Source organism: Pleurodeles waltl, chromosome 3_1 (genome assembly GCF_031143425.1).
Source record: "Pleurodeles waltl isolate 20211129_DDA chromosome 3_1, aPleWal1.hap1.20221129, whole genome shotgun sequence".
Lineage (NCBI taxonomy): Eukaryota > Metazoa > Chordata > Amphibia > Caudata > Salamandridae > Pleurodeles > Pleurodeles waltl.
The window spans coordinates 1,584,639,591-1,584,665,687 of NC_090440.1; the positions used below are offsets into that span (position 1 = coordinate 1,584,639,591).

The following is a 26,097-nucleotide window of genomic DNA, read 5'->3' on the forward strand; positions in this document are numbered from 1 at the left end:
GGCTACATTTGTGCATTCCCTCCAGAAACGTACAACACAGGACACTTAACTGCATCTGCATTCATCTGCATACTGATAGATCTTCCTGGGCAGAGAGGGTGGAAAGGGCTCACACTTACACTTCAAAGGGTAGTGGCCTGAGCCCCACACAAAGGGCGGATTACCCCTAACTGTTAATCTGGAGCCAAGACTGGAGTGAAAGGGGGCCCTGGGCACTTCGGAGGAATACTCTGAAGTCATCCCCACATCAAAGGCACTTTTGGGTATACGTACTGGGTCTCTGCCCACCCCTTGAAATCAGATCACTACTGGCCTATGGAAGAACTCTGCTGGAGTAAAGACTGCTGTGCTGTAAGGATTGAAACTCTCCCTGGACTGACTGTTCCAAGGAACTCCTTCTCTGTATTGTTGAGCTGCCTTGCTGCCTGCTGATTTCTGCTCTGCTGAGGACAGGGCTGGATCCATCTTGCTGACCCAGAGTGCCTCCAAGGGCTTGCTGGCTTGCCCCTGTTCTTCTGCAGTCTCAGGGACATCAAAGACTGCTTGCAACTCTCCTGGTGCTGCTGGACTCTGCCATCTGTGAGTCCTACTCTTGCCTGAGGTCCCCCTCTCCAGTCCTGGGCCTCAGAAGTGGTTCCTGTAGCTGATTCCTGCAATAACCGACACATTGCCTCAAGTGTGTGTAAAATTTAGCTGCATTGCTCCTTTGATGCCGAGGCTGCTCAACCACAGCAGATTCACAGCCTCCGTGTCTCGACGATGACACTCTGTGTGGCTCAACAACACCAAATCTCATTTACTTCACCGGAGCCTACAATGACGCAGTGATCCGACTGCATGGAAAATACAGACTCATCATGTCCTTAACGCTTTACTCCATCAAAGGTACTGTTTCAGCAGACCCTGTGCGGGTTTTGTAGCCGGCCTAACCTTCATCGCAGTTGGTCTGAACTTTGGATTTGCATTGGTCCCTCGTTACCTCAAGTAACCTCTGACCACTAGTGACTTCTAAGCACTATTTCACATTTAGGGGGTCATTACAACCCTGGCAGTCCAAGACCGCCAGGGCTGTTTCGACGGAAGCACTGCCAACAGGCTGGCGGTGCTTCCTGGCATATTACGACCGCTGCGGTAGCACCGCGGTCACACCGCCGGGGCCAGCAGTTTTCCACCACAATGGCCCCGGCGGTTGTAATCCGCCAGGGCAGCGCTGCTAGCAGCGCTGCCCAGGGGATTACGAGTCCCCAACCACCAGCCTTTTTCTGCCGGTCTGAACCGCCAGGAAAAGGCTGGCAGTACGGGGAGTCGTGGGGCCCCTGCACTGCCAATGCCACTGGCATGGGCAGTGCAGGGGCCCCCTGACAGGGCCCCATGCGGCTTTTCACTGTCTGCTATGCCGACAGTGAAAAGCGCGACGGGTGCAACTGCACCCGTCGCACGGCCGCAACACCACCGGCTCCATTTGGAGCCAGCTCCCATGTTGCGGCCCACAACCCCGCTGGGCCGGCGGGCGGAAACTTGGTTTCCGCCCGCCAGACCAGCGGGGATGTCCAAATGGGCGCCGCGGGAGTGCGGCCGCATTGGCGGCCGCACGGCGTTTACAGCTTGGCGGGCTGCGGTAGCCGCCTGCCAATGTTGGAATGACCCCCTTAATCTTTAAACATTCATATTTTGACTTCTACTAATTGGATTTTTGTTGTTGTGGTCAAGTTTTACTTAGATAAATGTTCTCTTTTGTTATAAACTGGTGCAGAGTCTTTTTGTGGTGTCTTCATTGTGTTACTGTATTTTAAGTGTATTGACAAATACTTTACACATTGCTTCTTAAGTTAAGCCAGCCCACTCTGTGTCAAGCTACCAGATGGTGAGCGCAGATTAATTTAGGTAGTATAATTTACCATGCCTATGACTGTGGTCCCTACTTGGACAGAGTGCATACCTCTGCCAACCAGAGGCTCAATTTGCAACAATGACCTTCTCATTCCCTGTGGGTGGTAATTAGGAGGAGAGAGATGGATCAAAAGTTGCTCAGCTTGATCGGCTCAGCCGAAGATTTCTTTAGGAAAGTGTTGACTGCTACATGTTTCCAGTCATCTGGGAAGGTGACAGATTTGATGGAGGCATTGAAGATGGGGGTGAAGATATTGCTGATCAGTGGTCCTCCCATGTTGATGATGTAGTGGAAGCATGGGTCCACTGGGGCCCATGAGTGAAATGTTTTCATGATTTCAGTGGTGTCTTCTTTGCTGATTGCTTTCTATATAGTCAAGTGTTTGTCTTGATTGGAAGTGGTCAGGTTGGCAATGAGATCTTCAAGGTCAGATTGTTGTTTGAACTTTTTCGTAGGTTTTTCCAGTTTTGCTGTGGAAAAAGTTCGATAATTTGTCGCAGAGGTTCCTATGATGGTGTTATGGTGTTGACTGCAGCCTTGGGTTGATAAATTCTTTGACGATCAAGAAGATCTCCTTGCAGCTTGCCTTTATACATTTGGATAGTGTCCTTCTTTTAATGTGTCTCAGGAGTTAGTGGTAGCACTGGAGTGCAGTCTTTTAGGTGGTTCTTGCGTCAGCATCGTGGTTGAATCTCCATATTCTTTCTAGCTGTTTGCAGTAGCATTTGGATTCCTGGAAGTCATCTGTATACCAGCTGGCTTGTTTGTTGGTTCTTCTTTGTCAGTTGTTTTTGATAGGCGGAAGTGAGTCTGCACAGTTCTTGATCCATTTGTTGAAAATGGTGAGGTCCTTGCCTAGGTTTTTGGTGGTGTTGGGCTGGTCCGTTTTGAGGGTTTAAGCCAGTCAGCCTCTGATATTTTGTTCCACCTCCAGCTGGGTAGTTTGATGCTGGTGGATACGTTGACTAGCAGCATGGTGATTTGAAAGCGTATGATGGAGTGGTCGGTCCATGGGAGTGATGAGTCAGCACAGTACGTGATATTGTTGGTGGCAAAGATTGGAACAAAGGTTTGTCCTGCAGCGTGTGTAGGGTCTGTGTCAAGCTGTGTGAGTCCAATGTTGTTCATGGAAGTCAGTGGAGCAGGTGTCTGTAGACTTCTCAACATGGAAATTGAAGTTGCAGAGTTGTATAAAGTCTTCGGAAAATATAGTGAATTGTACAATGAAGCCTGTAATGAGTTTGCTAAAACTGGTTCGTGATCCAGGTGGTCGATATATACAAGTGTTCCTTTCATGGTGAAGCTGTTTGTAGGCAGAAGTGCATGTGTTCCATGAATGGGGTGTTAGTGTCTGTGGATGTGGTGCTTTTGATGGTGTCCTTGTAGATGACTGTGAGTTCTCCTCCTGGTTTGTGAAGGCAGTCTTATTGTGCTATCTTGTAGCCTGCTGGGATGGCCATGGAGATTTCAGGAGCTGACACAGAATTGAGTCAGGTTTCCGTGAGGAACAGGAGGTTCATTGTGCTGTTGCTGAGGAGATCCGAGATTTCGTTGGCATGCCTGCTGAACAAGCAGGTTTTGAGAAGCATACATGTGAGTGGTTGTTGAGGTGCTGGTATGGTGTGTTGTAAGATGTTTGCCCAAGTGAGTGGTGAAGGTGTTGGTACATGGGGAGGGGGAGGTGGCGTGTGAAGGTATGCTGCTGAAGGTGAAGTGGAGTGGATGCAGGTGATACTGAGGTGTGGGGTGTGACGCTGCAGGCAGCGAGAGGCTTGACGAGCTGGATTGAAAGATTGCTGCAGATTAGTGGTGGGGGCTGATTGGACCCGGTTTCCTAGTTCTGGGCACGATCCAGGCATAGACAGGCTTGTCTTTAGTGTGCCTACTACACGGTTGCGCAGCGGCTGCCATTAAGTAAGTCCTAAGAGGGGAGGTGCCCCAGGGGCTGTAGGTGGGGCTAGAAGAAGCAGGAAGATGAGGCGGGAAGGTGACGCTGGAGGAGCAGTTAAGGAGCAAGGGGAGGTTGAAAGGGGGAAAAAAGCACAGGAGAGGGAAGGGGGACTGAAGCTCCAGAACCGGATGAAAGAACTGGAAAAACAGCACAAAAAGAAAGGAAGCACAAAAGAGCAAAACACACAAAGAAAAGGCTGCACAGAAATGGCAACAGGTCAGAAAGTGAGAATGACACCAAAAAGAGAGGGGCGCAAAGTGGAAAAAAGTAGTAAAAGTGAGCAGAAGCACAAAAGGGACGCAAAAGAGAGAAAAGGCACCAAGAGAGAAGGGCCCAACATGGTGGTAAGAGGTGAAAGAGAGCAGAAAAACACAAAAAGGTGCAAAATAGAGAGACACTAACAGGCCTCAAAAGTGGAAGGGAGCAGAAAACAAGAATGAGAGAGAATGTGGCAGAGAGGGCGAGAGAGAGGTGCAGCGGCAGCCCGTCCTTACGGGCTCAGGGGCCACGTCTTCCCTACCTTTTTCCTGACGTGAAGAGTATGTCAGGCTGAACAAAAGTCAGTCTGACATAGACTCTTCTGGTTCACGGGAGGCAGCCAGGAGTTGGACATGCGCTAAATGGGCAGGCTCCTGGCTGCTTGAGCTGAACTTTATTGGACTGAAGAAGTCATAACCCTGTGGGTGTGACCTCTTCTGCCTAGCAAAGGAGCCCCGAGGCCCTTCCTCTTATGACAAAGGGGAACGCCACCTACTGCTTCGGACCTGGGTGCTTCAGTTTTAAGCCCTGGAGCGCCCAGGGCAGAGTATCAATCAGTGATACCTCGTCACAGAGTGGGGTGGGGTCAGCAGTCTCACTGACCCCATCCCACTCTGTGACGAGTTGGGACTGCTGCCTTCCCTCATTGGCTGACCTTAGATTAGCCAGTGAGGGAGTCAACAGTCCCAACCCTCCCAGGATCTTTGAGGCTTCCTTGTTGGAGCTGCTGAGGTGAGTTTAATTTATTTTTTATGTTTGGTCTGGGCGTGTGTGTATGAATGTATGTGTATTTGTTGTTGAGTGTTGTGAATGGGTGTGTGTGCCTGTGTGAATGAATGGGTGTGAGTGAGCTGTCTGTGTCCATGCGTAGCCTACCACCGCCCTTCCCCCCTCTTAAAATTACCGGCCGCGACTGGAGAGGGGGATGCAGAGAGAGCGAGGCGGGAGCCTCGAGGCACAAGGCCAGGTCCGAAGGGGCCTAGACTGGACGGAGAACTAGTCGAAGTAAATGGGTGGGGGACTGGGCCTACGCACCAGATGAAGATAGAATTTTAGAATATTAATTTGTACTAAGAGATACTTCAGAAAAGCCTCTGGTTGTGCACTTAATTTTACAGACAAGCAGTGACATACCATTTGCAGATAACCTGCTGAAAACTCAAGATTCCCTTTCCATTGTTTTATTTTTTACAACAAGTCAGTGAAGGCAATAAACATATTTGAAACGGTTTGAAGTGTGTTTAAAGTATATTTTAAAATACATTAGCTCTAAATGAGATGCAGTTTTGGAAGATTAAAATATATTTTCTGCACTCACATACGGAAGATGGCGGCTTTAGGTACCAGGCTTCAGAGAGAATGTTGCTACATTTAATTGTCTCTTTCGCAGGGGTGGCAATATGAACTTGACTTACAAAACGTACAATTCACAAACCGTGTACAAAATTTTATGCCTCCACATTACCTCAACGTATATGTGTGGAGTTCGCCACCATCACTGCGAAGTCCCCCTATACTTAAGTATACATTTTAGTAGTAAATGTGGGTGGGAAAACGGATAAGGGAGGAGTAAGAGTGGTTATGAAACTGTCAGGGTGGGATTTAGGGGGGACTTACATAAGAGTAAGCCAATTGCGGCACTCTGATTGTGGTGACATGTAATTTACATTTTTGTAGGAAGTTTACACTCAGTATTTATGAATAATGAAAGTAATAAACTTACTCCATGATGTAAATGTACTCAAAAGTGTAAGTTATCTTTGTGAATCAGGCACTCTATGTGGAAACATGATATTACATGATTTGTTTAGATCGCAGTTCCCAAAACTCAGCTTTTTTTTTGGTTTTTAAAATACGCCTTGACCTGCTGTCTGTTTCATTTGGGTTTCACACATGTAGAAGTATGTCTGACTTCAGAACATGAAAGAACATGTGATCTGCAAATGGATGTGGTAGACGTGGATGTTGGACCTGCCAGGAAACAAGCTTAACCCACACCAAATTTGTTGATGCTTTTTGTTTGTTGTGGCTGGCGTATGTTTGATTTTTGACTACATCTTAATTTGTAGCTTGTGACGTGTGCTTCATCCATCCCAAATTTGGTGGTGTGGCTTGTTTGATGTATGGTAACATTCGACTATGGTTGATGTTTGTAACCAGTTTAACTGGTGACCTGCTTTGTCTGTCATAGGTGTGAGAGTGGGGTATGCCAGGGTGTGTGTGGGCTTTGTCCCCTGGTGCTACTGTTTAGAGTGTTTCGAGCTAGTGACGTTTGCAAACATTTGTGTTGTTTTAAAAATACACCACCTTTCAGCGCATATGCATGAATATTCAATTTCATTCGTTCCTGAATTTCTGTGTCGCCACTATTTACAACCATATGCAACACTGGTTTAAGTCCACTGGTCACGTTTTTTGCTTAATAGATCAATAGTTCAAAACTGTGCAGGCAAACAAACTTTAAATTTTTGTTTTGTTTTTTGTAACAGAACTTTCCTAGGGTGCAGCGGCAGCCATCGCAAATCTCAAGGAGAGGGGCGGGAGTGGGTGGAGGTGAAATAAAATATATATTTTTTTTTAAGTACCTCCTCGACGTCGGCTGCCTCTCCCCTGTTCCCTCGCAATGGTGTTGGTGTCCCAGCAGTCCTTGGGACACCAGCACAGGCTCCCCATGCAATCCTGTCACTGCTGTCATGCTAAACCTAGCATGAGAGCAGCACCAGGATTGGTCTGAGCATCTTGGTCTGCCACTCAGACACTGCATGGGAGTCTGTACAGTTTCTCTAACCCAGCTGTGTAAACCACATCCAGCTGCCTCTCTCCTGTTCCCTCTCAATGGTGTTGGTGTCCCAGCAGTTCCTGGGACACCAGCACAGGCTCCCCATGCAATCCTGTTGCTGCTCTCGTGCTAAACCTAGAATGAGAGCAGCACTGGGATTGGTCTGAGCATCTTGGTCTGCCACTCAGGCACTGCATGGGAGTCTGTGCAGTTTCTCCAACCGGGCTGTGCCACCCAGGCATTAGGTGGCATTAGATGGCAGGTCAAACGCACTTGCGCACTTAAGTGCGCCTGCCCCTCCCTGCACATGCTGCTGGCTGAGCCAGCAGCTGAAAAATAAAACAATAGTAATCTATTGTTCTATTTTTCACCTGCTGGCTTAGCTAGGAGGGTGACGCTGCTTCACCATTGTGAAGCAGCCGCCCCTGCTAAGGTGATCTTTGTGTTATTTGGAAAAGTTATGAAAATGGACTACTCATATAACATTTAATCCCTTTGGATAATATGCCCCAAATTTGTGACACTGAAGGTTACATTCTAAATGCAATTTTCTTCTGAGTTTCATTCATATTGGTAAGAGGAGGCCAAAGTTTTTAAGGGTGTAAAATGAGAATCCCTAAACAGTGACGTGTCAGCTTTAATGACAAAGAAACATCTGCCCTGCTATAATATGACAGAACTTGTTAACTCAGTGGTTGGTATTTGGAGATGTAGTCTGTCAGAGAGAAATATGTTGTAAATGTTTTTGTCAAGTAGTGGTATGGGGTGGTAAATCAACATCCCATGGAATGTTATGTGGCCGTAAGGAGTTTTATTGGCAGATTAGATTCACTAGAACCCAAATCCATCAAGTGATTGCACATAGCATCACATATCCCGTCTGGTCATCTCAGAGGCCAGGGATGGAGTTCAGACTCCATCCTAATAAAATGTTGACCTGGTACCAAGAGTGACGGCAGCTTGCCAGCATAGTGCTAACCTGAAGAGTTGATTTCACAGTATCGTAAATGGTTAGTGCTATAATTCAATTTTAAGGTAGTCTTCCAGGCCTTCAGTGCAGACATGGGCCATCTGTACTGCCCAGCAGCTGGGCATCACGTGTGTGTTATACATAAATAACATTACACATTGCCTGGCACTGATCGATGGTGGCTCCTGCCAGTGGAATACAATGCCCATCACAACTGCTGTGAATGCAGGCATAATTTTTATGACATACCCTCTACATATGATGCCTATTGCCTCCCACCCCTGGCATCTCATGCAAAATTGATATCAGGGTGCCAGCTGTGGAAGGGTGGACACTGCTCAGAAGTAGAGCTCTGTTTATCTGGTGTATCTTTCGGTGGAGTTTCTGTGGCCACTGATTGGTCTCTCTAGGATCTCTAAGATGCAGTGGTGAGTCTCCCTTATATGCAGCATTGTCTGAACGATAGCAATGCCTCGCTCCGCTACACTGCTTGGTGTAAATGAAGTGCATGGCAGACTATAGAGTATTTCCAGTACTGTTGGCCTGTAGTTTGGTTACAGGAAACTCCTCCATCCCTGATTTTAAGTAATAGTAAATTACTGCAGCTCTGCTTTTCCATGGTGATAAACTACTAGACTCTCAGTAAAAATGCTGTTCTTTATATACTCTGGTGCTTTAAGATGATGACAAACAGGTAGTCCTTTGCTTTTATTGAAAGCTTATTTTCTTTAAATTAAAAGAAAGGATGCAAACGTTCAAAGAGCTAGGAATTAATCCTTGTATGTGATGAAAGTCAAATACCTAGAACTAATCTATCGTTTTGATCTGTACAGAGTCAACGCATGAGGCACAGTAACCACTCAACGGAGAACTCGCCAATTGAAAGAAGAAGCCTGATGACAGCTGATGAAAACTATCACAACGAAAGAGCTCGGAAGAGCAGGAATCGCTTGTCTTCCAGTTCCCAGCACAGCCGAGATCATTACCCTCTGGTGGAAGAAGAGTACTCTGACTCCTACCAGGACACTTACAAACCTCATAGGAACCGGGGATCGCCTGGCGGCTACAGCCATGACTCCAGACACAGGCTTTGATTTTAGGAATCCAAGGAAGATAGCATTCATCACTAAACAAATTGCCAAAACATAGCTAAGATGAACACATCACGTTATTTTGCCAAGTGTACCACAGTTGTACTGTGCTCACACACCAATGCTTGATGCAAAACATGGAAAGAAATTTATTTCATTCCCACATATATTTAGGTGAAAATTCATTTTGCCCAGTCTATAGTTCTTGTAGTGCAGCATTTTCATCACCCCAGGAGCTTGTTTCCTTCATTATATATTAGAGGATTAAATATGTAATTTAAGGTACGTATCAAGGCAAAGATACAGTAAAAATACAATTTCCAGTGCTGGAAATTCCAAATAAACAGTTCCAGTTGGAACCAATTTATAAGCCAATTCCTGTTGGAATTTGGGTTAATTGACTGGAAAGTCTACTCGAGCATGTTGCAATCACTTGAAAAAATATAACAATAGAATTACGAAGAATAAATACAATTATAATATTGATATAAACCAACAAATTTAATAAAAAGATAAGTATTTGATATTTGCTGAAAAGCTAAATTTAAGTTAAAGATATGTAGGTTTCACTGTACAATACTAGTTCTGGAATGTTTTTTTCAAACTTACCAAATGTGGGACGTGGATGGTGCCAAATATTGTGAAAGGGATGACACAGTTACACAGTACTCTGTCACTGAAGTAAAAATGTTCTGGTATGACGGTCATAGTAAAGCACATTATGTTTGCGCATTTGCCAATATGCTTTTAATTGTCACCCGTGTCGACATGGACCTCTGTTGCAGTCAGAAGGAATCGGGTGTTCTCTGAGTAAATAGGAAAGTTAATCATGTATGTGATAAAGATGAGGTGGCGAATGAAATTGTTTTAATTTTCCTAGTTCACCACACTGGGCACGGTTGCTGGACGCATCTGATGGGACTGGCAAACATTTTTGTTGTCTTTGACATTGTGGACTCGATATAAGATACTACATCTGGAGCTACAAATGTGGCACTCGGAATTTGGGATTAAAGCTGCGTCCTGACCGTTTGCCACACAGGTTTCAAACAACATCATACTTTAATTTTCAGAACGCACAATGCATCCTGTAATTAAAGCTTAATTCAAATTGGCCAGTTGTAGGTCTCTTGGTAAGTGACAGCTGTATCTAGAGAGCAGCATTCCTCCTCTGTTCCTGCATATTTGAAGCATGCAGAATGCATACCTTTGCAGTGGACAACAAGACCATCTGCCGCACACCTTTCCGTGCACTGTAAGGGGAAACACTTAGACAGTAGGGTGATATAAGACAATGAGAATGTGAAGTTTTTTCTCGCACCTTTAGATCTACGTTGCACTTGTTTTTATTTTTTCTATAACGTGCTGCCTGCATAATTGAGTGGCTTTACTTTCATTTTACCTCACAGAGGATATCCTGTAGTTGCATTCAGGATTTCATGATTAGCATGTGTAAAAAATGTTCTAGTGAAATGACACAAAGTTGACTTAGTTGATTGTGCACAAATATAGTTACCATTAATATAATTCACAAAGCTGTCCGTGGGTTGGCTGAAAGACAGGCCCAGCAAGGAAGCCACTACACCACAGTTATATGGGTTTTGAAACTGCAGCTATCATATGAGTGAACTTGTCGAAAGATTCACAAAATATCACACAAACGACCATATTAAAAAACAATCATCTGCATTACTTAAACTTGACTTTTTTAAAAACTTTTTTTAGATTCATTATTTAGTTGTTTGATACCGTATGTTATTCAGGAAGTGTTACACTGGGCCAATTAAAGAATCCCTAACCGTTGCATAGCCCCTGGGTGCATACAATCAGAGAATCAAAATGAGCATGATTATTTATAGAATTTTTCTTCAGTATTCCAACATAAAATATGCATTACAAAAATCAGCTACTGTTGTATTTACATCAAACACTGCATTTTCTGAAAATGATGTGAATATATGCTTGTGTTTTTTCTCAAAAGCCTACTGACCTGTCTGCCTTTAAAGCATGTGATATTAAACCATGTTTCCTATCATAAGTAAGGGCCTGATTTAGATATTGGAGAATAGGTTACTCTGTCCAAATGGTGACGGATTTCCCGTCAGCCAAAATATAAATCCCATAGGATATAATGGGATTTATATTTTGGTAAGCGGGAACTCAGTCACTGTTGTGACGGAGTAACCCGTCCGCTAAGAATTAAATCAGGCCCTAAAGTTTTCATAGCCCACATTACAAAGTAGGTATATGGAGAGATATGTTCAAGTCTGCCTGCTTAGTTTCTTGATGGTGACAGTAGCCAGTATTGTATTATTGTAAGATAGCCAAATCTTTTTCAGTGTGTGTTTCCAGAAAATGGGTGCAGCACTAGCAATTCTGTCTGTCAACACCCAAATAAGCCTTCTATTTCACTATTTATTTAAAAGGAGACACTTTTCAACAAATGACAAATAGAGAGCATACCATGTCAATTACAGTGTTTGCCCAAGCCTGAACATTAGTTAAGTGGTAAATGGCTAAGCCTGACAGTACCTTTATGTATGCGATAGCACAGTTCTACACTCTATGGTAGTTTTACCAGGGTTAATGATATGTACAGGCCACATATTTGCATGAGAAAGAAAGCACTGAGTGAAGCATTTCATGTTCCCTTTCAAGGGTTCTTTTGCGTACATTAATTATTGATTGCAAAGGATGCACTACAAAGTACAGTATAAAAATAGAATAGAGAGGTTTTTGCCCTTCATTTCTACTTCTGTAGCAGAATTAGCGATTGGGTCATTCTTAAATGCTTGGAAACTAAGGGCCAGATGTACCAAAGGATTTTACCCATTCTGTGTCTATGGGAAAAAGCTTTCCTACATTTGGCCCTAAATCTTTTATGGCTGCAAAAAAAGTATGTATATATTTCTAGAAAATAACATTGCTGCTTTATCATTTGAAATGCAAAAATGTGATTTCTATTGTAGCCCTTTGAAGCCTTGTTTTTAAGTCTTCCATGCCATGCTAGAAAAGAGAACAATTTTAGACCATACGTTTTATTCTGTAAGAAGTGCACAAATTGCATTCTGTGCCAATGACAATGTTGTTTAGTGTTCTTCTACACCATTTTACAAGGGGCTAACTGTTGAATCACATGTATGTGTGTATTTTATTGCAGAAAACATTAAAATGTTTTCTTTATTTTTGCATGTTTTTTTAGTTTGCCTTTATACTATTTTCAGAGATAATACTTAGGGATTTTTTGCAAGAAGTTCAATGTTTATCTCTTTAACAACCCAAAACTGAATATTTCAAACACTGATGCAAATGAATTTTATTGGGATCAGTGGTTATCATACATAACTTTTCTTCACACTTTTAGTTAATTCTTTATTTTACTTAGCACAGATGCATGATTGTTTATAACTTTTGCATTACTCGGGGCAAAGCCAGCAACGGGATGCCCATGAATCATTTTCATACCATAGGTCTCTTTAAGTGTACAGTGTTAGCCATTACAATTGTAATTCTTTATCACAATGATTTGATGTAAAATTATGAAGTCAACATATTCAGACAAAAGGTTTAAGTAATATCCATTATTTTAAAGTATCAACATTTTACTGGGCATTTATGAGTCATTAGATTAGTGTTGCTGGAATTCAGATATTAGAACGCTATTTAGAGATGTATATTAAGTGATGTGGGTCTTTGGAAGCTTTATCTGCTTCAAGACGAGAAAGTCTTTTGATTAAGAATAATATGGGCTGTGACAATCACAAAACCGTGGTAACTTTGTTCTTATGCTTTTTTTAGAGTTTTATATTCTAAATCAGGGTTATGTTTGCAGGTCTTGAAATTAAATTCAAAACTACTCAGTACATTCTAACTTTACAGTGCCCTTGAAAAGCACATATTTCAATCCCACAATGAGACGTGGTGATGCAATTGAAATATAAGCTGATCTGGTCTTGTGTACTTATGTCCAATGACAATTTATTTTGTCTTTGTTGAATGTTCTTTAGATTTTTTAAGAGGTGCATTGGACAATAAAGTCTTAAAAGTTCTAGGCTGCAGAGAATTGCCAAACGATTTGATCTACAGCCTATTAAACATTTGTGCCACTGGAGAGATGTTGAGAGTATTGTTAAAGGGTGTTATTCAGCAGTGCATAACTGATACATTGCTTTGCAGCTGGCCACTGCTGTCATCCCCAACTGGCTAATCTTCATCCGTTATCTTACCACTTACTGCCTTTCGGCTAGTTCCACACTATGCAAATACCACATACATACATACATAGATACTTCTTAAACACACTGAACAGCTTCTAAAAGACATTATTATCATTATTGTTATACGAGCATTTTGACAAAATTGAGTCATGCCTATTATTAAGTGAAATTCTTGGGACACAGCTTTTTATGTCCCAGCCTGGAACACACTCAACCTTTTAGCACATCTTGTACATAAAAAGATATATCCTTTGCTGTGGAAGTTCTCTTAAATCCATTCTTTTGATTCTCAGCGCCCTTTCAAAGTGCTACTTGCAAAATATGTGGCTCCCAGTACAATGGTCTGCTCTTTCTGTGCCACCATCAAATTGCTTGATATCACAGGATTCTTGCTGTGCATCATACATTTAAATTCTCCTTGCTTCTTTGGTGTGTTTTGTACTGGGAGTACAACTCCCGATGCTTGCATGGGAACTGTCTCTACTCTTCCCTTACCAGAGTGGTTTTTGCTTCTGGATCCATGGGTTGTTTTGGTATGGTATTTCCTGGTCCTGAATCCCCCATTTTGTGTTTCAAGCGTTGCCATTTCTCCATTTGGTCTGTTTCTGTTTCTTATACCTTTGGTAATTAATTTACCTTAGAATTGTAATTGGCAGATTGTGTGAGTCTGCATTTTAATATTTTGGTGGCCAATATGGAGCAAACCTCATATTATGTATCCATGCTTGTCATTAGGAACATCTCCTTTCCTTTAAGTTCTGTAGACATGAATTTAAAATTATCAGTTTCCCTCTAAATAGGTATCAAGGCTCATTTCGTTTTCTTTTCCTTTGTTTGGGATTATCTTTCTGTCTTCCAAAAGCGTGTTCTTATCTTATGTCAAATCTCTAAAATGTAATTTAGTGATGGTATTTCTCTTGAAGACAATGGGTGCCTGTTGTGCATAAATGCCCCATGCTTGCATGCCACAGACCCATAGCATAGTATAAGGCCACTGTCAAAGTTTCATCTTGAAACAGTATGATTCTAATTGTATAAATCAAAAGTAGTGTCAGTTTTTCAATTATTTAATTAAGCTAACGTCAGTCTTTATGTTGTCCCCACTAACGTAGATGGCAAGATCCACGCTACCAAAGCAAATGGGAAACAATAAGTGACTCAGCAAGAGGAATGCAGTGTAACACTTGTCAAATCACCATACCCAGCAGAAACTGAAGGTGGCTACCTTGAGGAGAACCTCTCACCAGCGCACTCTCATTAACAATATGAACACTGCAAACCTTACAGGCACAGCTGAAAATGGGTGCAAGCACAATGCTGTGACTGCTTCTTCCCCTATACACAGAGCAAACACACACAAAGGCAACCAAAAAGGGCCTGAAAGGGGCCATCTGAATGTCACAGGATTGAGGGCACCATGGCAGACATCTTAAGAATCAGTTGCAGTACACCATTCACGCAGTCCATACATGCATGCACACAGGATTGAGGCGACATGGAGGACAGTGAATGCTGCAAAACAAATGAAATTTCCTTGATCATAATAGAAGATGAAGGTTCTGATAGGACTTTCCCACAAATGTATGGTTGAAACAATGAGACACCAACAATATGCACATGCTGACAACAGAATTATCATTAAGACAAAAAGTACAATCAGTATTATTACCAACATGCAGATCAGTGTCACAACACATATACTTTAGACAACCCATATGCTTAACTGGGGTAGCCATCATCACATTTGATTTTTCGGGCTTAGGGTATGAAATTACCAAGAAAGAGTTTCAAGTACAGTGAGAATCTTGTGCCCATGCAAGGTATCCAGCCCACATCCTGTGCTACATAAAATATGCCTGGGACACACGCACAGCTTACACGTCCTTCCAGAAAAATACAATTGCTTTTACCAATTGCACATACAGACCTCTCTTCACGTTAAGGCTACTATATAAAAGTAGCATGTCAAAAGACAGCCATCCTGGGTGGAGCCTATTGCTGTTCTAGTGCTGATGAGCGTCAAATTAGATGGTGAGGCTAAAGCAGCCCTTCATGCCTTGCAGATGCAGTGCAATAATGTACCTTTTAAAATCTTTAGCAAGTGTTATGATTGGGCTTAGCACTGCTATACACAAGCCGTTCACTGTACGTTCAAAGGTTTGGTATTCCTGAGACCGGCTAGTAAATGCATTGGCTAGGAGGACATACAATTCAAAAGACCTATACATTTTGGCTCAGTATCTCCACTTGATATGCGTATCTGTGGTGGATGGCACAAAATACATGTCAACGTAGTTGCTGTGATTATGGGTGCATCTGTCAAATCTCTTTTGTTTACTTGCCATGCTCCTTGAGCTATGTGAAACTATGGCCCATATTTATACTTTTTTAGTGCCGCATTTACGCCAACTTTTTGTCGCAAAAGCGGCGCAAACTTCCAAAATACAATTGTATTTTGTAAGTTTGCACCGCTTTTGCGTAAAAAAAATTACGCAGATGTGGCACTAAAAAAGTATAAATATGGGCCTATGTTTTTTACTGACTCTAACATTAGCTGTGTTTACAAATGAGATATGTTTCCAAATCATCTTGGTTACTTGCTCGTCAGTGCTCGTCATCCTCAAGCTAGGGACAACAAGGCCAAAAGCTAATGGTCATGGCCATTCCTTTGTACATTGGAAGTTAGCTGTGAGCCTTGATCTATCGAAATGTTGGAGGAATGTTTGCAGCTTCTTTACGAATCGGTGTCTACTCCACAGGGAAGTTGCCATGACGTGCAGATTACATTTCATGTCGGTCTGTTTTGTTGTCAGTTCGCAAATTAATTTCAGCAAAAAGGTTTTCATGTAGCCTTAATGGAAATACTCTCCTTGGTTTCAGATCGGCGTTGTCTCCGGATTTGCAAGTCTTACACAATTTAAAAACTCAGACATAGTTTCACGTTAATGCCCTAAAGTGCATTTGATAAATAATCTCCGCAGTCACCTAAGGTGAGGTGAGATGCAAAACAACATCACGCACCATGGAGAAGCGCCCATATTTTCTGACTCGAAAGATTTGCTCTTGCTGATACAATTATTAAATCAAACAGCTTAATTATAGTTTAATAAAAGTTTTTAGGGGGTGAAGGCAGGTAGTAAAACATAAAAATTCAGGTAAAGCCTTAGTGATTAACATCAAAACGTAAATCAATATATTTTTTTTCTCTTTGGGGGGGGGGGGGGGGGGGCACAGCCTGTGGTGCAAGCTGCATTTGAATGCATTATTCTTTTCCTTGGGTTTTCTTGTTGGAGGCTTGTTCTTTCGGTGCTGGCATTAAAAGTGTAAAGTGTTCATTCATTCGTTTTAAAGTGTTTTTGATACAGCCTGCCTGTTATTGCCTTTTGAGAAATGTTTTCAGGCGTTGTTTACAAAGGCACGCATTTGTCAATAACCCATACCCTTGATAACTTGTAGCCTGTCTTAGCATTCAGATAATAAATATTGTAGGTAGAGGTTATATTGTATAGCACTAAAGATAAGATTTATATTTTGGCACTGAGAAAATATGGCTCATGGGGGAAAAAGCACATTTTGAACAGCACAAGGTTAGTCAACTATTAGATTGTCACTGATTTTTCGGATAGATGAATGTGTTGTTCATTTGGTTGACTTTGTATCTGCTTTTTCACACAAACCATTTCAAAATATTGCAAATTGTGCCTCGTTGTGGTTTTTCCATGCAGCACTACGCCTATTTCATGATTGTCTAGTATAGAAAAGCATTGATAATATATTGTAGTTAGTCAAATGTTGTCCATAAAAGGATTTTTGAATGTAGGCGAGCTGCTCGCTAGTGCTCCTGTGTAACATTATGGCATGGACTTCTGCAGAATGTGAAATGTTGTATTGCCCAAAGTCTGCCAGGCCACTGAAGTTCCGTTTCAAAAATATGCTAGAGCTCTTAAAGGTAAATGGTTTGTAAACTGTGTCTTAATATTTAGAGACTATAAAAGGTAAGATGGAGTGATAAAATGTTTATTAATACAAAAGTTTCATATTATAACACACTAAAATACATGCTGCAAGCTAATGCGAGAAAACAAATCATTCAAATTGACAATTTATGGCCCTTGTTGTTTCAACAGATAGTCAATGACCAAGCCACAGATGAAAAGGTGGGAAAGCACTGCCTTTACTGAACCAAAATAGTACACATTTGTATTTTGTTTTTTGCTAATTTATCACTTTCCTTTTTTTTACTCTATAGATATGTGTAGCATTCTACAAGGCATGTTGGGTAACAAATACTATGCAAATGTGTACAGTGTTGCATGTTTTGCTCTCCCTCTGCTTTAGTGGCTTTGAAGGAAAATAAAATGTGTTGTTATTTTTGTGAACAGAAACGTTTAAAAAAGAGAAAATGCAGACTGCATGCAAACAGTATCCTGATTTCTATGAATTTGTTTTATGGACTTTAGATGTGAAAACAAACTGCATTAAAATATTTTTGTTTTCTACAATAAAAGGAAACATTTCCAAGCGTGTGTTTAATTCTGGCGGTATTTACAGCCATCATACATTGACGTGGGTCTTGTGTAGTCATTGATACGTAAAGTGGCAATCATCAGGAGAGCCAATGAGTGGTCTTGTGGTGTGGCAGTGGATGAAAGAGGACTGAATGTGGTGGTTGGAAACAAGTGGGAAAACAAAACCCTCTGTAGCTTCTCTAGCAACAACTATGACTAGCAAAAACATAAATACAGGTTTTTTGACTCAGTATCCATGGGTCTTCTAAACTGTCATGCACATTTTGCTTTCACCCATCAAAATGTGCAATCGGTCAGCCCACTTTATTCCTCGGCTCTCTTACTTTGATTGATGACATTTCTGTGTGAACATCTGCCTAAAAAGAAGTCCACTTTGGCGCCAGGGACAGTGGTCCAATACTGTACTTTGTCAATGATTTATTTCTTTACTTCCTTTATGCCTTATCAATGTTTCCTTCTTTCGTGTGTTTTAAACAGTTTCCAACTTGCAGTAGTTCACACCAATAGTGTATTTTCTTTGAGCTGATGAGAATCATATTAAGCATCCCAGCAGCTTGCCAAAGCTTTTGGCTTATCCAGTTCTGGTCAACTTTAGTCATAGCCTGCAAATATATGTTGAAGAGTTACCAAGAGGCCATACGCGGGGAGCTGGAAAATGGCCACACATAGTAAAAGTTCCCTGCTTTGTGTCCGTCTGTACGTCTTGTGAGGATGACATGGTCTCACAAACCTGGCAGCATATACCTCTACAAGAAGTGATTGTCAGCATATATTGCAGAAGCACTAAATGGAAGGACCTTTATGTAACTCGCTGTTGTATTAGACCACCACCAGCCTAGTGATGGTGAACTGGAGTAATGAGGACACAAAAGAACATCCCTCATTTTTCTCTCAAAGATTGGCAGATGATCCCCACAAATCACATGGAAGCTCTAATAGGCAAAACGTTATGAGAGCATGAAGCCAAGAAAAAGAAACTTGTTGCATAGGTTGTTGGCTTGGTTTATCGGGATGCTGGTGAGCCTACACAAGACATGAAAAGAGCCCAGCCAGTAAGAAAGCAGGATGAACGTGGTATTATTTGACAGATTATAGGAGGATGAGGACCTATGGTTAGAGACTCTATAGCCTGAACACCATCGCTATGGATAAGAAGCCGAAAGGTAAAGCTCTCAACCATCTTCTTCGAGTCTGCCAGACAAAATTGTATGTCTAAGAATAAACCATTTGTGTCAAACAAGATATTACGTTGCACCAGTAGCTCGGCATCAAACCAAGGAGGCTTTTCTCATTCCAGTGAGCACCACAAACAATTCACACTGCTGATCCTTACCATCCATCACTCTCAGCAACACTCAAAAGGATCTTAGTGCGTCAGACACAATACAAGCTGTAATTCTGCCACTGGAGTGTAAGTAAGCACAACATGGAAAAGGAACATTAGAGAACTAGACTAGAACTGCATGCCACATACGAATGACAAATCTATTTCATGAAAATGGTTGCAAAACTATGCTGATTTAGCCTGGGGAAAGCCTTCAAGCACTGGAAAGACCAGTCTTGCAGAGAGATTACAACAAATTATTTATTCATTATTTACTGTGTAAGGGCTTGGCGAAGCTTGCTTCAAATTGACTCAAAATCAATTGTTCAGTAGCTCATGGAACCACTCTCTCTAAATCCCAGGCTTGTAAGCCTGTATTCGCCTCCACAACACTCCCTCCAGATACCTGCCTAGACTTTTTCATCCAGCATATATTGACCCTTTTGTAGGGCAAAAGAAAACATACATGAGGATTGAGAAATCTCCGCACTGAGTGCCATCAAGGACATAGGAATTGAAGGTTTCCTCAAATTCATTTGTGGCTCATTTTGAACTGAACATGATTATTGCTCGCCTCTGCAAGGCTTGCCCTGTGCATCACAAGCATACGTCTGTTTGTGCATGTTTTTATCCCTGTGATTTGTGAAATGGAAGTGGAGGAATTCAAGGTTTTAAAAAAATGTGTGCTGTGCCCAATAGACTAGGCCTTGCCTAGGGCCTATTATGAGTGCTTGCACCACTGCCTGGTCTGTGATGGAAACATGGCAACTGCTGCATAAGCTATAAATGATTGTTGGTTGAAGAACTGACAGGATATGTAGGGCTGTGAATGGTCATTTGAAGTAATGCGTGCACACTCAGAGCTGTGGATAGACACATGCAATCAATCAATCAATCAATCATTAAATTTATAAAGCGTGCTATGTACCCGTTAGGGTTTCAAGGTGCTAGGGGGGGGAGGGGTAGGGGGTAGATGCTATCGTTCGAAGAGCCATGTCTTGAGGAGTCTCCTGAAGGTGAGGAGGTCCTGGGTCTGGCGTAGTGAGGTCGGGAGTGAGTTCCAGGTCTTGGCGGCGAGGTAGGAGAAGGATTTGCCGCCAGAGGTCTTGCGCTGGATTCGGGGGACGATGGCGAGGGCAAGGTTGGCAGAGCGTAGTTGGCGTGAGGGAACGTAGAAGTTGAGTCTGGTGTTCAGGTAGGTGGGTCCGGTGTCATGTAGTGCCTTGTGTGTGTGGGTGAGGAGTTTAAAGGTGATCCTCTTGTCCACGGGGAGCCAGTGGAGGTCCTTCAGGTGGGGGGAGATGTGACATCGGCGGGGTATGTCGAGGATCAGGCTGGCGGATGCGTTCTGGATGCGTTGGAGTCATTTGATGTCTTTTGTTGGGATGCCAGTGTAGAGTGCGTTGCCATAGTCGAGTCTGCTACTGACAAGGGCTTGGGTCACCGTCTTTCTGGTTCCTGTTGGAATCCACTTGAAGATCCTGCGGAGCATGCGGAGGGTGTTAAAACAGGAAGAGGCGACTGCGTTGACCTGTTTGGACATGGTGAGAGCGGAGTCGAGGATGAATCCGAGGTTTCGTGCGTGGCTGGCTGGGGTGGGAGGGGGGCCCAGGGCGATGGGCCACCAAGAGTCGTTCCAGGCCGAGGGGGTGCGCCCGAGGATGAGGACTTCCGTCTTGTCGGAGTTAAGTTTCAGGCGGCTGTTGCTCATCCACTCGGCGATGGATTTCAGTCCCTCGTGGAGGTTGGCTTTGGCGGTGAGAGGATCTTTGGTGAGGGAGAGGACGAGCTGGGTGTCGTCGGCGTAGGAGAGGATGCTGAGGTTGTGCTGGCGGGCCAGTTGTGCGAGGGGGGCCATGTAGACGTTGAACAGCGTTGGGCTTAGTGAGGAGCCATGGCGGACCCGCAGATGAGGTTGGTGGCTTCATTGCGGAAGGGTGAGAGTCGGACTCTCTGGGTTCTGCCAGAGAGAAAAGAGAAGATCCAGTTGAGGGCTTTGTCTTGGATACCGGCTTCGTGGAGGCGATTTAGTAGGGTGCGGTGGCAGACCGTGTCGAAGGCAGCGGAGAGGTCTAGGAGGATGAGGGCTGAGGTTTCGCCGTTATCCATTTGTTGTCTGATGTCATCTGTGGCGGCGAGGAGTGCAGTCTCTGTGCTGTGGTTTCGTCTGAAACCAGATTGGGAGGGGTCTAGGATGGAGTTGTCTTCTAGGTAGTGGGCGAGCTGTGCGTTGACGATCTTCTCGATGACTTTCGCTGGGAAAAGGAGAAGGGAGATCGGTCGGAAGTTTTTGAGATCGTTGAGGTCAGCCTTAGGTTTCTTGAGGAGGGGTTGGATTTCTGCATGCTTCCAGCAGTCCGGGAAGGTAGCGGTGTTGAAGGAAAGGTTGATGATCTTACGGAGTTTGGGGGCGATGGTGACGTCGGCTTTGTTGAAAACGTGATGTGGGCAGGGGTCAGAGGGAGATCCTGAGTGGATGGAGTTCATGGTCTTTAGGGTGTCGGCGTCGTCTACTTGGGTCCAGGTGGTGATGCGGATGGCGTGGGAGGAGTTGTTGGGGGTGGGGTCTGGAGGAGGTGAGGTGTTGAAGCTGTCGTGGATGGCTGCGATTTTCTGGTAGAAGAAGGTGGAGAGATCGTCGCAGAGTTTCTGGGATGGAGAGACGTTGTTGACGTTGGCGTTGGGGTTGGAGAGTTCCTTCACGATGCAGAAGAGTTCCTTGCAGTCGTGAGCGTTGTTGTTAAGGCGGCAGCTGTGTCTAGGCATTTTTTATTATACCTGGTTATTTCAGGTTATTTGTTTGCCTTTAGGTTATTTCGGGTTATTTGTTAGCCTTTAGGTTTGATTCTTGATACCTGGGGCTGTGCCTAGGGATTTAGTGATGTTGGGGGTTGTCGTAAAGCATATGGCTACTGTAGCTTGCATATCAATTTTTTTTAATTAACTTTTTTTTTCAAAACAAGCTTTATTGGTTTATAGAGCTATCACGTTAGAAAATTGCAGTGAGAAAAGAAAATCTCATGGTCAGCATAATGTCATGTTGTCATCCATGGCAAACTGAGGCCCAAATTGACCCAACATCGTCATGCACGCAAACTTTGGTTGGTATACAAGCAGTGCTAGCAGTTAAGTATGCTAGAAGAAACCGCATTGTCATGGTATCCTACGTCCAATATAAACATAATAACATACCCCCACCACCCCCACCTGCTCTCGCACTAAATCCCTGCAGAACATGCAGCAGAAAGTGCCCCCCACCTAGGTATTTATAGCCCATGCCAGACCAGCCCGCTCTCCAGGGATCACCCAGTCCCATCCCACCACCGCCCAGAGCACAAGCAATCCATTACAAAGTCTCAGCTCCAGCCGCATCCAACTCTTGAGGGCAGACATGCCTCATCCTCACCTCTTCCACAACTGCGCGCTCAGAAATATCTTTTAACCATGCCATATATGTGGGGGCAGTCAGACCAAGCCCAGCTATCGCTATGCATCTTTTTGCCAGTACCAGCACAAGAAAAATACATTTCCTGTTCAGTTCCATCTTCGAAGGGGAGGGGAGCAAGCGTAGTAATATCTGATGGACCTCCATTGGCACATCCCACCCTGTGGCTCTATTGAGGTTTGAAACCACCTTTGCCAGTAGGATGACAGAGACTGACAATACCAACCATGTGGAAGAAGTCGGCCGCTGGGGCTTCGCACTGCGGGCAGCTTGCTGAGCAAGAATAGTATATACCGTGCAACGTCTGGGGGGTGATGTATGTCTGATGTATAAAAATTATAATGTATAAGTTTAAACCGTATATTAAAGCTGATTGTCTTAACCCCGATCATAAATTTTCAAGCAGGTTTTGGCTGACAGGGGTTCCCCAATCTTGGTCTCCCATCTGGCCTGAACAGGTAGCGTAATCAGCGATAAATCATCCCTAAGAGCCCTATATAGGTGGGAAGCCAACCAACGTCCCCGGGCCATATCTAGCAGCACGGTCAACATACAAAACCGAGGCGGCTCATCAGGGAAGGACAGCCACACCTCCCGTGCTGTGGTAAAGATTTTGATATATTGGAGGAATTGACCCAAGCCTAGAGAGAAGGACTCCACAGCCTCCTCCCTCGTAATGAAACACCCACCAGGATAAAGGTCACCAATAAGCTCAAAATCTCTGTCTCTCCATTTCCTCACTGATATGGAGCTGGCAATGTACAAAAAGAGCTGTAGCACCCACAAAGGCATATCTGGGGCATATGGCGCCCACCGAAGAACTCTGCGGACTGCCCCCTCCCACACCCCACCACTTGCTGAATAACATATGAAAAGGAGGAAGGCACCCTTGAACCCACCATGAGGAGAACTGGCAACGGGCCTTCCCTCACATGTGCCAGAAGACTCTTCTCCCACTTATCATCTAGGTCCAGCCAGTGGATGGCATGTTGTAGTTTGGCTGCCATATAATATAACTCCAGATGCGGAACCTAAAGTCGCCTATGTCCCCACGGCCTCCTCAGTGTGACAAGCTTCATACATTTACATCCATTACCCCGCAGGGGGTCCCAATCAAGCCATCAAGAATGCAAAAGTAGTGTTTGGAAATAGTGTCTAAGGTGCCCTGTGGAATGTATAGACATCGTGGCAGGACAATCATTTTTACAATGGCTATCCTGCCTAAAAGGGACGGGGTAGTTCCTTCTAAAAATCTGATAGAAGCTCGGAGGCCATCCACCAATCTGTCCTCGTTGCATGCCAGGTATGTAGAGGCTGTATGCATCAGATGGAGCTCTTCGTAACAGATATTAGTCAACAACCAAGGAATGCCCACCTCCAGCTGCTCATTTGCAGGAACCCCCACCAGTGCCTCCAGTAGGAAAAGTTTGTATTTGTTCAGGTTTATTTGCAAACTAGATACATCACCAAAAACCTGCATAACATTAAGTAAAATGGGTACTGAATAAACTGGTTGCCGCAAATACACCAAAGCATCATCGCTTAAAGGGAGACCACATGATTAGCGTCTCCCATTTACATCCTCCAAGTGCCCATTGCCCAGTGCAAAGTCTCCGCTAGAAGCTCCATGATAATGAAAAACAGAAGTGGTGAGTGAGGGCATCCATCTCGGGTGCTCCTAATCAAGGGAAAAGGGCTCTGACACCACTCCACCTGGGCGAATCCTGGTGTGTGGTTCAGAATAAAGGAGACAAACCCAGCTAATAAATCTGAGGTTGAGGCCCATCTTCCAAAGAACACCCCATAAATATAACCAATTGAGAGAGTCAAATGCCTATTCTATGTCCAGAAATGTTAGAGCATACTCATCAGCCACAAGCTTCAAGGTATAATAAACATGAGCCAAGCATCTCAAATTGTGAAGGGTGTTGCGTTTCAGAATAAAACCCGATTGATCTTGGTGTATTAAGGGGTGCAAATGAGGGAGCAGGCGTGCTGCAAGCACCCCACTAAGAATTTTCATGTCAATATTTAAAAGGCCTATTGGTTGATATGCGGAGGGAAGCTACGGATCCCTTCCCCGATTTGAAATCACCACCACCTAGGCATGGAGGCTGGTAGAACCACCAAGCTTCGGCCCACCTAATATACCTTCAGGAATCGAGCAGCCATCACAGCTGCAAACCTCTGGTAGAATTCCACAGGCCATCACTGTCTTGCATTTTTGTAGTTCTAAAACGTCTGATGGAAGCAATGATCCCTTCTCTTATAAGCGGGCCATCTATGGCCCCGATGCAAGTGATGGAAGCAACATGTCAGTCAAGAAAATCTGACAGGTCATCAGGCGAGGGGCACAGCCGCTCGATGTAAGCCTCCCTGTGATGATCACTAAACACTCCATTGATTGCCCTCTGTGTGCGAACCACCCACCCCGTCCTAGTGCACATGGTTAGGATGGGAGATACTGGCGACTCCCTCCGGATGAATTGGGCCAGCATCACCCTCATCTTGTCTCCTTCCATATGGAACCACAGTTTATACGCCTTATATATATGCTTCTCAAGCCGACACCAAGCGTCCAGCAGTTCTGTCATAACTGCACGCCAGTTTTCTCAAGTTGTTTTTCCTGATGCCCGATATCACGCTCCAACTGTCGGCATACCCCATAGGACGTCTCAATACATACCCACCTCAAGATTACCTTCATCACCTCCCAATATGTGGCTCTACTACTCATCAGTCCCCAGTTGTCTGTAAATTAATTTGTCAGGGCGTCAGCAACTGTTGTCACAAAAGGGGGATCAGTGAGTGCCTCACCTTGCAGACACCAAAGAGGGATTGCCGGCTGGCTGGGCCCATCCCCAACACAGACCAAGACCAAGGAATGGTCCAAGAGTTATCAGGCCAGGTATACAGTGTCCAAAACCAGAGTTGTCTCCTCAGGTGAGAGAACGCAGTAGTCCAAGTGTCTAAATGTGCCAGACGCAGGGGTAAAATAGGAGAACAGTTGCTGTGTTGGATGGTGTTCCCGCCAAACATTGCATAAATTGAGTTCACACAGCACATCTCGAAGGGGCCAGGGATTAGTGTTCTCCCTCAGGGGCTCCCGGTCCAGATCCCTACTCAAAGTGTGAATGCAATCACAAGCAAGTACTATGGCGACACTCAAACAGGGAGATGCCGCTCACCGGACCTCAGGGAAGAATTCTAGAGAATCAATATTTGGGGCGTATACATTAATAAAACAGATCTCTCAACCATCCCGGGTCCCAAGCAAAATAACATAATGTCCCTCAGGGTCAGGCACAAAGTCTTATAGCCGAATGGAACTCCTGGGACCACCCAAATGAGCACCCCCACGGCATAACCCGAGTAGGAGGTAGTGTATACATGTCCTCGGCATCTCCTTCGCAGACTAGGAATGCATCACCCCACATAAACATGGGTGTCCTGGAGAAATCCTTTGGAGATCTTGTATCGTTTCAAGTAAGTAAAGATGCGTCTGCGTTTTTTCAAAGTGGGCAGGTTCTCCAACTTTCCATGTCAACAATTTTGTCACTGTTTCAGCCATACCATAAAAATGGCATGCCCACTTCTCTCCCAACACCACACATTCACAGGGTCATATCCAGGGCATCTGGT

General features: G+C 44.0%; 1 protein-coding gene across 1 annotated transcript in view; it reads left to right on the forward strand.

The window, feature by feature from the left end:
• The window catches only part of CACNB4 (calcium voltage-gated channel auxiliary subunit beta 4), a 613,027-nt gene extending 603,651 nt beyond the window's left edge, over nucleotides 1-9,376 (forward strand). Inside the window, exon 13 of the mRNA XM_069225181.1 lies at nucleotides 8,683-9,376. Within this exon, the coding sequence (XP_069081282.1) occupies nucleotides 8,683-8,943 (261 nt within the window). The 3' untranslated portion in view covers nucleotides 8,944-9,376. The remainder of the gene's footprint in view (nucleotides 1-8,682) is intronic.
• Nucleotides 9,377-26,097: the final 16,721 nt, after the last annotated feature.